The sequence below is a fragment of the Lagenorhynchus albirostris genome, chromosome 12 (genome assembly GCF_949774975.1).
Source record: "Lagenorhynchus albirostris chromosome 12, mLagAlb1.1, whole genome shotgun sequence".
NCBI classification, from domain to species: Eukaryota; Metazoa; Chordata; class Mammalia; order Artiodactyla; family Delphinidae; genus Lagenorhynchus; species Lagenorhynchus albirostris.
Window position 1 is genome coordinate 71,963,056 of NC_083106.1, and position 12,535 is coordinate 71,975,590.

General features: G+C 34.3%; 1 protein-coding gene across 4 annotated transcripts in view; it reads left to right on the forward strand.

Moving 5' to 3' along the window:
• Positions 1–12,535, forward strand: part of IBTK (inhibitor of Bruton tyrosine kinase) — a 114,207-nt gene that overhangs the window by 53,162 nt on the left and 48,510 nt on the right. For all 4 annotated transcript variants that reach the window (XM_060167230.1, XM_060167232.1, XM_060167229.1 and 1 more), the window contains 6 exons: positions 1,085–1,684; positions 2,632–2,718; positions 3,548–3,630; positions 3,710–3,747; positions 4,173–4,269; positions 12,419–12,520. In XM_060167230.1, the coding sequence (XP_060023213.1) occupies positions 1,085–1,684; positions 2,632–2,718; positions 3,548–3,630; positions 3,710–3,747; positions 4,173–4,269; positions 12,419–12,520 (1,007 nt within the window). The remainder of the gene's footprint in view (positions 1–1,084; positions 1,685–2,631; positions 2,719–3,547; positions 3,631–3,709; positions 3,748–4,172; positions 4,270–12,418; positions 12,521–12,535) is intronic.

Sequence of the window (12,535 nt, forward strand, 5' to 3'; positions counted from 1 at the left end):
CGTATTGATACAGTCATGTTACCAGGTTAACTCAGGGGTGGAATTTGTTACGTTGGAAATGTTGAATGTTCCTTTTAGTTTGTAAACTGATATTTATTGAAAATATTGAAGATAATATGTACATATACACACAAAATTTATTCATATCTTTAGTACTTTGTGATGTACTGTAGGTTCTCAGATTCTGAGAAACAGATTATAAATATTTCTTATGTAGTTCATAAAAATTTCTGACCCTTGAATACAATGAGAAATGACAAAGGAAGAGGTAGTATAGAGTCATCTGGAGGGCATTGTGAATCTCAGTGCAAATCTTCTGTCACATTAGTACAGAGATGACAGGTTAAGATAAATATCAAGGGTCTTATTGAAGAGGGAAAAAGTCCTAGAGACAGGGTTAACATTCCTCTTGCTTTGCCCAGGTCAGTCCCATATTTAGCACTGAAAGTCTGTTCTCCTGGGAAACACCCTCAGTCCCAGGCTGACCAGGGGGGTTGGTCACCCTACCTAGAAGGGCAAAATGTAGATTGGGAAGGTATGATTGCATGTTTACAGTACTAAAGAACCAGGGTTGTGGACTGATGTATGTCTGTGTGTGTATTTATCTTTACTTCCTTAAGTTTCTAACCTATTCTGGGATCTGGGACCTGAAGTATTTACTCGTTTCTGTATATGTTTTCTCCACTTGTGAAATAAAAGGATATAAAAGAGGAAAAAGTTGAAAACTGTACTCTTTTTGAATGTTTTTAGTGATACTTTTAATCATTTAAAAAATTTCTGTGAAACAGTTGTTCAAATTTATATTCTAGTGTTTCCTTGTAGAAAGAAAACAATGCTTTCAAAGGAACACTTAATTCTTGTCATTTTAGTTTAGGGGAAAAAATACGTAAAGGAATAGAAAATACTTAAAGGGTGATACAGTATCAAAGACTGTGAGCAATATTCTTATGTTATTGGAAGTGCTAAATTTAAAATTTTCTAAGTTTAATAAATAAAAAATTACACTTTAAAAGGAGAGTTGGCTAGGGATGCTTTCTTTTTTTCGTTTTCTGGAAAGTAAAAATAATTTTTGTTTCATTTCTAGCCTTTATGAAATTCCAGCTGTGTCCTCATCATCCTTTTTCGAAGAGTTTGGCAAACTGTTGAGGGAAACGGATGAAATGGACAACATCCATGATGTGACATTTCAAGTTGGCAATAGAATCTTCCCTGCACATAAATATATTTTGGCAGTGCATTCTGACTTTTTCCAGAAATTGTTTCTTTCAGACGGTACTACTTTAGACTTTATAGATGTTTACCGGAAAGATGAAGATTCTGCAGGGTGCCATCTCTTTGTGGTAGAGAAGGTTCATCCTGACTTGTTTGAATACCTTCTACAATTTATATACACAGATACTTGTGACTTTTTAACTCATGGCTTCAAACCAAGAATAAATTCAAACAAAAAACCAGAAGAATATCAGAGCACTCCGAATTGTCATTTGAATAAAATGAATTCCCATGAAGATAATCAGAAGTCAGCATTTGAAGTTTACAAAAGTAATCAAGCTCATACAATTAGTGAAAAGCAGAAAAGCAAAAACAAATCTTTCAAAAAAGTAAAAAGTGTTGGGGAAGATGATCCTGTAAAAATGTTGCAAAATGTTGCAAAGAAACTTGGTTTCAATAGTTTGAGTAGTAGGTATGACTCCTCCTTAATATCTGTTCATGTATCTCATATGTCCTCCTTTTAGAAATTCTTTGTTGTTTTTTTGTTTTTTTTTTGTTTTTTTTGCTTTGATTTACTGCTGCTACTGCTCTTGCTTCTGTTCTTGGACCTGCTTCTCCTCCTCCCCTCCCTTCCCCCCATTCCCTCCTCATCTTCCTTCTCTTATTTCTCTTTCCCTCAGTCTCCGTCTCCATCTCCTTTTCTCTCCACCTCCCCTTTATTTTTTGGATTTGTATCTTTCTTTTCATGGACCCCTTTCTCCATTTTCTGTGAAAGCTATCTCTGGGATTCCCTGGATTAAAACATTAAAGGATAGGGAGGCTGTTAGTCGGTTTGAACTCTCAATGGTGTTTGTATAACAGGGATCTGGAGTGGCAGACAGAGTGGTATTCTGGAAAGAGTACTGTCTTTGGAGTTATAAGGAACTATACATGCCTCTTAGCTCTACTGTGACTAGGTAGGGCAAATTTCTTATTTCCTTGAACCTCAGTTTCTCAGTATATAAAAGGGGACGGATAATATTGACCTAATATTGTTGGTGTAGTTTGGTCATATAGCATGTATGAAGTGCCTAATACAGTATTTGTCGTCTTATATTATATACCAGATTTTTTGGAATTCTCTGTTTTTAAGGTATTTATATTGCCGGTGGCAGTATAACCTTAGTTGTGGGGCAGGAGCAAGGGAGGGTAGTATATCATGTTTTCTAACAGTGAAGGGCTTTATGCATACTGATGTTTAATATATTTTTAATATTAAGTATGATATTTCTTTATCACAGAATGGGGGTTAGTTGAGATACTCTTCCAGGTGATACAGATTATATAATTATGTTCAGGTGTGGGCCAATTTGTTGGATTTTTGTTGTTCGTTTTGGTAGGGGAATATATTCACCAGTTGTTAATTTTTATCCTTGATAGGTTAGATGGAGTCCGATTTGAGAATGAAGAAATTAATGTCATTGCCAAGAAAACTGGTAATAAACCAAAGCTAAGTCAGAGAAAATGGTAAGTTAGGAAATGAAGATAAACTTTTCATCCCTAGATTTTGAGACCTAAGTGTGGAAATAGAGCTCTTTTTACTCATATATGAAGCAAAATGTGTATGTGAATACCCTCTTACCTTTATTAGTCTTCTTTATTTCTGGAAATGTTAGAGAGCTGTTGAGGCAAATGGATGAAAGTATTAACTGCTCAATAAGACACTGATACAGTTCATTTTTTTCTGATTACTTTCTAATAAAGAAAGGAATTAAAAAATTTTTTTGGCCTGAATTTTGTATTTTTTTATAAGTAGGTAATGATGTTAACCCAAAAACCAGTATAATTATGACTCGTCAGCATTATGAAGATTATTTCCTTTAGTATAATCTTTTTCCGTAATAGATATGCTATTCTAAATATGTTTATTATTAAAAGTTTTTGTTTTTAGGTATGTGTACTTGGTAGGTGAAAAGTCTTGGAGAAAAAAAAACTGTGGCGGTATCTAGACTGTGCTTAGCACAGAATAGGTTGTACAAATAAGTGAATTAAAGACCTTTGACTATGATGTTACTTATTACACTGGGCCTGTATTGAAAAAGGAAAATAAAAAGCAAGACTTCTTTGAATATTTATCTGTATTCAGTTCCCTTTACAAATATTATCTTTATTGTAAGGCCTTATTATCTTCCCTAAAGTGGAAGGAGATGAAGTACTTTATATGTATACCCTCAAGTTGTATATTCTCTGCCACCTTTAATTAGGAGAAAATCAAATGTTAAATCCTATAATGGATTTTCTTATTTGCTGAATATGTAAAGAAATTGCTCTTCAATTAAACTTTTTTTTTTTCCAGTTCTTATTTATGTGATGTGACCATGAAATCAGTGGATGGAAAGGAATTTCCTTGTCATAAATGCGTTCTTTGTGCTAGACTTGGTAGGTACACTTTTGTTAGTTGCTAATTTATTTGTTTTGGTATTGTTTCACTATTCTTACTCAGTTGTTTTTCTTTCAGAATATTTTCATAGTATGCTGAGTAGCTCATGGATTGAGGTAAGATTTAAATAGAACACATAGACTGGTAGTTATACTTTCGGGAAATTATATGCTAAAGAAAGTAAAAAATATTTTAACTCAGTTTTTGCTTTGTATTCGACTTTATTTATGCATAAGTCTGCTGGAAAATAGCAACATTCCAAAATGAAAATTGTTGCAAAAAAGTTACTTAAGTTAAATTCTCCACTATTATTTGGACTTGTATTTGGAATACCAGTTTGTTTCTTTTTTTCTCAATTTTTCTTGATTCTTTTTCATGTTACAAGGCATTTAAAAATTAAATGTATCTCATTTTAGCTTTGCGTTTTATAAATGTTATGTTGTTTTGCATTTGATGTGATTCCTGTTAAAAGTTTTTCATACCAGTAACCTCAGTCAGATTGTAGTAGTATTTTGTAGTTTAATTATTTTATTTTATTTAGGCTTCCAGTTGTGCAGCTCTGGAAATGCCAATACATTCTGACATACTGAAAGTTATTTTGGACTACCTCTATACTGATGAAGCTGTGGTGATAAAAGGTATTAATAAGAGTTAAGACATTTCAGATATTTAAGATATAGTTAAAAATGATAAAGTCACATGAATCTTAATTTCTACTCTAATTGAAATAAGCCATCAACAGAGGCTTAAATTTAAAATAAGCAAATAGGGATGATTACTAATAGTAAAGGAATGGAAAAGAAAATTTTCATTACCTATGTGAATATATAAGACTTATTAATATTGGTTGAGATTAGATTTAACATTTCCATACCCAGCTACTTATATGATTAAGATGAGGACTTGACAGCAGGGAGTAGAGTTTTGACAGTCTACAAAAGTTCTTTCTTGCCTGTTTTTCCCCTGTGTGAACATACCTGAAGTAAAATAAATAGACTAATAATTGAACCGAAATTTATAAAGACAGTTCATTTGTATACTTTGTCAGGCAACACACCCATGTTTTATTTACCAGGTGTCTTTAGTCATAGAGTGGTATGCTTTTGTGTTCTGTGTATGTCGATACCACATTTTCTTTATCCATTTGTCGATGGACATTTAGGCTGTTTCTATATTTTAACTATTGTGAATAATGCTGCAGTGAACTTGGAAATGCATGTATATCTTCAAAATCCTGATTTCAGTTCCTTTGGCTAAATACTCAGAAGTGGGATTGCTGTATCATATGGTAGTCCTATTTTTAATTTTTTGAGGAGCCTCCATACTGTTCTCCATAGTGGCTACACCAATTTACACTCCCACCAACACTGCACAAGGGTTCCCTTTTCTCCCCATCTTCATCAACACCTGTTATCTTGGTTTTTTTTGATAATAGCCTTCCTAACAGGTATAAGGTGACATCTCACTGTGGTTTTGATTTTCATTTCCTTGATAAATAATGACATTGAGCACCTTCTCATTTACCTGTTGGCCATTTGTATGTTTTATTTGGACAAATGTCTATTAAGGTCTTTTGCCCATTAAGAAAATTTTTTTTATGTTTTTAAAAAATTTTTGTTTTGTATTGGACTATAGTTTCAGGTGTACAGCAAAGTGAATCAGTTATACATATACATGTATCTCTTCTTTTTCAAATTCTTTTCCCATTTAGGTTATTACAGAATATTGAGCAGAGTTCCCTGTGCTATATGTAGGTCCTTGTTTGTTATCTATGTTAAACATAGTAGTGTGTATATGTTAATCCTAAACTCCCAATTTATCCCTCCACACACCTTTCCCCTTTGGTAACCATAAGTTTGTTTTCTAAGTCTGTAATTTTTTTTTTTTTTTTGCTATTGTATTTTTAGGAGTTCCTTATATATTCTGGATGTTAATCTCTTATCAGTTATGGTTTGCAAATATTTTCTCCCATTCCAAAGTTGCCTTTTTATTTTGTTGACTGCTTTGCTGTGCTTTTGGTTTCATGTAATACCACTTGTTTATTTTTGCTTTTTGTTTCATGTGGTTTGGTGTCACATCTAAAAAATCATTGCCAAGACCAATGTTTGGGAGCTTTTCCCCTTTTTTCTTCTAGGAGTTTTATAGTTTCAGGTCTTAGATTCAAGTCTTTAATCCACTTTGAGTTGATTTTTATGTTATGGTGTAAGATGTGGGTCCAGTTTCATTGTTTTGCACGTGGATATTAAGTTTTTCTAATACCCTTTAGTGAAGTGACTGTCCTTTCCCCATTTTATATTCTTGACACCCTTGTCAAAGATTAATTGGCTGTATATATGAGGGTTTATTTCTGGGCTCTGTATTATGTCTCATTGGTCTACATGTCTGTTTTAATGGCAGTACGTTATAGTGTTGATTACTGTAGCTTTGTGATAGAATTCGGAAATCAGGAAATGTGATGCCTCCAGCTTTGTTGTACTTTTTCAGTAGTGCTTTGGCTATTTACGGTCTTTATGGTTCCGTATGAATTTTAGGATTACTTTTTCTACTTCTGTGAAAGATGCCATTGGAATTTTTATGGGATTTCATTGAATATGTAGATTGCTTTGGGTAGAATGGGCATTTTAACAATATCAATTATTCCAGTCCATGAACATGGGATATCTTTCCATTTATTTGTACCTTCTTTAATTTCTTGTCTCAGTGTTTCATAGCTTTTGGTGTGCAGATCTTTCACCTCCTTGGTTCAGTTTATTCCTGAGTCTTTTATTCTTTGTGATGCGATTGTGCATGGCATTGTTTCCTTAATTTCTCTTTCTGTTAGCTCATTGTTAGCATATAGAAATGCAACAGGTTTTTGTGTATTGATTTTGTACCCTGCAACTTTATTCTTTCTTTATTTTTAAGAGTATTTTGGTGGCGTCTTCAGGGTTTTCTATGTATACTGTCATGTCATCTGCAAACAATGGCAGTTTACTTCTTCTTATTCAATTTGGATTCCTTCTGTTTCTTGTCTCATTGCTGTGGCTAGGACTTCCAGTACTGTGTTGAATAAACATGGCGAGGGTGTGCATCCTTGTCTTGTTCCTGATCTTAGGTGAAAGCTTTCAGGTTTTTACTGTTGAATATGATGTTAGCTTTAGGCTTGTCATATATGGCCTTTATTGTGTTGAGGTACATTCCTTATATACCTAATTTCTTAAGAGTTTTTATTATGAATGCATGTTGAATTTTGTCATATTCGTTTTTTGCAGCTATTGAGATGATCGTATGATTTTTAGCCTATGTTCTGTTAACGTCGTGTATCGTGTTTATTGATTTGCACATGTTGAACTATCCTTGCATCACAGGTGTAAATCCCACTCGATCATGGTGTATGATCCTTTTAATATGTTGTTTAATTTGGTTTACTGGTATTTTATTGAGGATATTTATATGTATGTTAATCAGGGATATTCTGTAATTTTCTTTTATTGTAGTGAACTTGTCTGCCTTTGGTATCAGGATAATGCTGGCCTCATAAAATGAGTTTGGAAGTTTTCCCTCCTATTCAATTTTTGGTGTGAGTTTAAGAAGGATTGACGTGAATGTTTCTTTAAATATTTGGTAGAATTCACCTGTGAAGCTTTCTAGTTTTGGGCTTTACTTATTTTGGAGACTTCTAATTATTGATTCAATCTCCTTACTGTGTTATTGGTCTGTTCACATTTTCTATCTCTTCATGATTCAGTTTTGGTATGTTTCTAGGAACTGACCCATTTCTTCTAGATTATCCAGTTCATTAGCATATAGTTCATAGTAGTATCTTATGATCGTTTGTATTTCTGCGATATCACTGGTAATGTTTCCTCTTTCATTTACAATTATTTATTTGAGTCTTCTTTTTTCTTAGTCTACTTAAGGGTGTGTTAATTTTGTTTATCTTTTCAAATAACCAACTCTTAGTTTAATTGGTCCTTTCTATTGTTTTAGTAGTGTCTGGTTCATTGATTCCTGCTCTATCTATATTATTTCTTTTCTTCTCCTAACTTTGGGCTCTGTTTTTCTTTTTATAGTTCTTTGTTGTGTAAAAACCTTAAGGTTGTTCTTTTGCAATCTTTCTTTTTAAGGCATTTATCAGTATAAACGTGTTTCTTAGAACTTCTTTTGTTTAATCCTATAAGTTTTGATACGTTGTGTTTCCCATTTTCCTTTGTCTCAAGATATTTTTTTGCTTTCTCTTTGATTTCTTCTTTGACATATTGGTTGTTCAGGACTGTATTGTTTAATTTCTACATATTTGTGAATTTTCCAGTTTTCCTCCTGTTTTTCTGATTTTATACCATTGTGGTTGGTAGAGAAGATACTTGGTGTGATTTCAGTCTTCTTAAATTGTTAAGACTTGTTCTGTGGCCTCACATATCGTCTGTTTTGTAGAATGTTTTGTGTACACTTGAGAAGAATGTGTATTTTGCTGTTGTTGGATGGAATGTTCTCTATATGTCTGTTAGGGCCATTTGGCGTATATTGTTGGGCAGGTCTGCTATTTCCTTATTGATTTTCTGTGTGGATTATCTATTCCTATTGAATATGGAGTATTGAAGTCCTCTATTGTTTTACTGATGTCTATTTCTGTCTTCAGCTCTTTTACTGTTTCCTTTGTATATTTAGGTGCTTCAACTGTATGCCTGTAACAATTGTTATATCTTATTGATGTATTGACCCCTTTGTCATTATATACTGACCTCTTTGTCTCATGTGACTGTTTTTGACTTAAAGCCTATTTTGTGTGATACAAGTATGCCTATCCCCCCCATTACCATTTGCATTGAGTATATGTTTTCATCCTGTCACTTTCAGCCTATGTGTGTCCTTAGAGGTAAAGTAATTTTTTTGTAGGCAGCATATAGTTGTACCTTGTTTTTTAATCTATTCAACTACTTTGCTTTTGACTGGAGAATTTAATCCATTTACATTTAAAGTAATTATTGGTAGGTAAGGATGTACTTCTGGAATTTTGTCAGTTGTCTTCTGTTTTGCAGTTTCTTTGTTCCCTTCTTCCTCTTGTGTGTGCTGTCTTCCTTTGTAATTTAATGATTTTTTGGTAGCGGTATGCTTGTGTTTCTACTGTAGGTTTTCTACTGTAGGTTTGTGTTTCTACTGTAGGTTTTTGCTTTCTGGTTACCATGAGGCTTACATGTAATAATATTTTATAATTACAACAGTCTGTTTTAAACTAACCACAACTTTTTTTCTTTTTCTTTTTTTTTAAATTGATGTTTGGTTGATTTACAATATTAGTTTCAGGTGTATAGCATAGTGGCTGAATATTTTTATTGATTATACTCCACTTAAAGTTGTTACAAAATAATGTCGGTATTTCTGTGTGCTGTACACTACATATATCCTTGTTGCTTATTTATTTTATACATAGTAGTTTCTAACTCTTAATCCCATAAACCTATCTTGCCCCCTCCCCCTCCCCTCTCCCCACTGGTAACAACTGCTTTTGTTCTCTATATCTGTGCATCTGTTTTTGTTATATACATCTGTGTTATTTTTTTTTTAGATTCCAGGATTCCACATATAATAACATGAAGTATTTATCTCTCTCTGACTTATTTCATTAAGCACAATACTCTCTAGGTCAATTGATGCAAATGGCAGAATTTCATTCATTTTTTGTGGCTGAGTAATATTCCACTGTATGTGAGATATACACACACACACACACCCCACATCTTTATCCATTTGTCTATTGATGGGTACTGGGGTTGCTCCCTATCTTGGTTGTTATTCACAGCTGAACTTTGATTCCATACAAATCCTCTTCACTTTTACTTTTCTCCCCCTCTGCATTATTTCTTCAGATATTCTTTATGTCTGTTCTTTTTTCCTTCTGGGACTCCCATAAATATCTATCTAGGCTGGATAGTGTTCCATAGGTCTCTTATACTCAGTATATTTTTTATTCATTCTTGTTTTTCTTTCTGTTCCTCTGATTGGATAATCTCAATTGATGTACAGTTTCTGTCCTCATTGATAGTCTTAATTTCATGAGATATTATTCTTATACTTTCTTTTAGATTTTTAAGCATGATTTTTTTTGTTCTTTGAACATATTCAAAATAATTGATTTAAAGTCTGTAATATGTAATGGCTCAGCACCTTAGCATTCTCAGGGACAGATTCTCTTGGCCACTTTTTTTCTGTATATAGACCATATGTTTACATCCCACTTTTCATTTTTTCTAATTTTTTGTTGAGAACTGGACATATCTAAATAATATCATGTAGCAACTCTTGAAATCAGATTTTCCTCCTTCCCCAGGGATTGTTGTGTTTGCTGTTTGTTTAGTGACTTATTGGAACTAATTCTGTAAAATTGGTATTCTTCGTCATATATGACCACTGAGGTCTCTGCTTGGTCAGCTTAGTGGTCAGCTACTAATTAGACAGAATTTACAGAATTTTCCTTAATTGCCTAAGCCAGTAAATCTCCCAGCCTGTGCCTAGGGGCTCTTTGTGTGTATGGCGGCCTGGCTTCAGTTCTTAGCTGGGCAGTTTACAACTGTGCCTTAGATTCATTTCCTGCCTTTGTGGTCTCAAGGTCATCCAGAAGTAAGAGTTTTGGGCCTTCTTAAATTTTTTCTGGGCATGTGCACAGCCCTCCACAGATGTATGACCTTCTAGGTTCATAGGAATATGTTAAAACTTTTCAAAACCCCTTATGGACACAGCTCATACTGCCATAACAGAATAACAGAGACTGAAATTTATTATTCACAGTTCTGGAGGCTAACGTCTCAGGTCAGGGTCCAGCAGGGTTGGTTTCTGGTGAGGATTCTCTTCCTGGCTTGTACATGGCTGCCTTCTTGTTATGTCCTTACTTGACCTTTCCTCAGTGCTTGTGTGTGAGTGTGAGTGTGAGTGGAGAGAGAGAGAGTGAGAGAGTACACACACGCGCACGTGGGCGCGCGAAGGGGATTAGTGGGGGGAGATGATGGATCTGTGATGTCTCTTCTTAGAAAGACACTAATCCTGTCAGATCAGGGCCCTACCTTATGACTGCATTTAACCTTAATTAGTTCCTTAGAGGCCCTGTCTCCAGATAAAACCACACTGGAAATTATACCTTCAACATATGAATTTTCAGGGGACATAAACATTCAGTCACAACAATATCTCTTTCCCTAGCTCTTCTTTTTAAGTTTTTTTAACCTGCTTCTTGTTTGTGCAATCCCTTATTTATTGTCTTGGGCAGCTTCAGTGTTAAGTAGTTGCTAATTGTTTTGAATAAATGCCCTCTTCTGAGGCTGTTCACACTGGGCAAGCTTTAAGGTCAAATAAACCCCTGCTAGCTGGGTTTCCAGGAAACTGCCAGACAGGTCAAATAATGACAGTTTCTTGATAATGTTGCTCCACAACTGTTCTGTCTCCTCCAGTGGATGTAGCTTCTCGTACCTGCCTGTGATTGCAGGATTGATGGTTTTCAAGACTACTGAGGAGGAGAGGCGAGGAGGAGAGGCGAGGAGAGGAGAGGAGGATCTAAGCAGGAGCAGCTAGTGTCCCAAAGCTTACTGTTCTTAAGATTCCACAAAGTTTTTTGAGTCAGTGCTCCCTAGATTATTGCAAGCTTTCGGCTAATTTCTAGAACTCTAAAAAAGTTGATTTTTGATAATTTTTTGTAATATTCTCATTGCTTTTGTGGAGAAGAATTTTTGAAGTAGTTCTTAGTCTGCCATTTGCAATGACTTTACCTCTCCCTCATCTTTTAGAATGTTTTTTCTACTTTCATTTTTTCTTTTTTTTTTAAATGCATATATTTCATCTCTATTTTGAGGGCTTTTTGCTTTTTATTTATTTATTTATTTATTTATGGCTGTGCCAGGTCTTAGCTGCAGCACGCAGGATCTTTTAGTTGTTGGCATGTGGACTTCTTAGTTGCGGCATGCAGACTTCTCAGTTGCGGTGTGTGGACTTTTAGTTGTGGCGTGTGAACTCTTAGTTGTGGCACGCATGTGGGATCTAGTTCCCCCACTGGGGATTGAACCTGGGCCCCCTGCATTGGGAGCACAGCGTCTTACCCACTGGACCACCAGGAAAGTCCCTCATTTTTTTCTTTTTAAACATTTTTTTTCTTCCTATGGTGGTGGTATTGTTTTTTTTTTTTTTTTCCTATTTATACTACTATTCTGGCAGTGATTCTAGCGTTGCTTAAGGTCATTAATAGTACACTGGATCAAGTTTATGTTAAATTAAGGAACTTCTATAATTTTTTTTAAAAGTACTCTTAGGTGACCAATTTTGTTTTAAATAAGGAAGCCTAAGAGCATTATTCACCTCTCCCTTCGTCCTTCCCTGCCCCCTCTACCCCCTGTATGTATATATATGTTTTAACATATGTGTATCTATTTAACATATACCTGTATATTACCTTTAAGGATGAGATTTGACTTTCCCCTCTATTAGTTTGAGAAATGTTTGTCCAACAGCAATGGGAGATTTTAAACAAGTCAGGCATTCTAGTGGTTCTTTAGACTAAAAAAGATCTACTCAAGTTGCCCATTTTATGGTCCTAGTGTGAACCAGGGCATTTTGGGTGTGTTTTATTTTACAGCTTTCTACTGAAAAGACAAATATTTTGATGTTACTACTGTTTATCATACTTACCATTTCAACATTTAGAAAATAATCATCATAATTCTCTCGTTTGTAGTGTCTTAATTACTTGAACTTTTTCCCCTTAGGTATAATGTTTACAAAATAATAATAAAGAGTGACGCTTCTTTTTCTTTTCTTTTTTTTTAGAATCTCAAAATTTGGATTTTGTTTGTAGTGTTCTTGTGGTGGCTGATCAGCTTCTCATATCTCGATTGAAAGAGATTTGTGAAGTGGCATTAAGTGAAAAACGTGAGTTTTTGAATT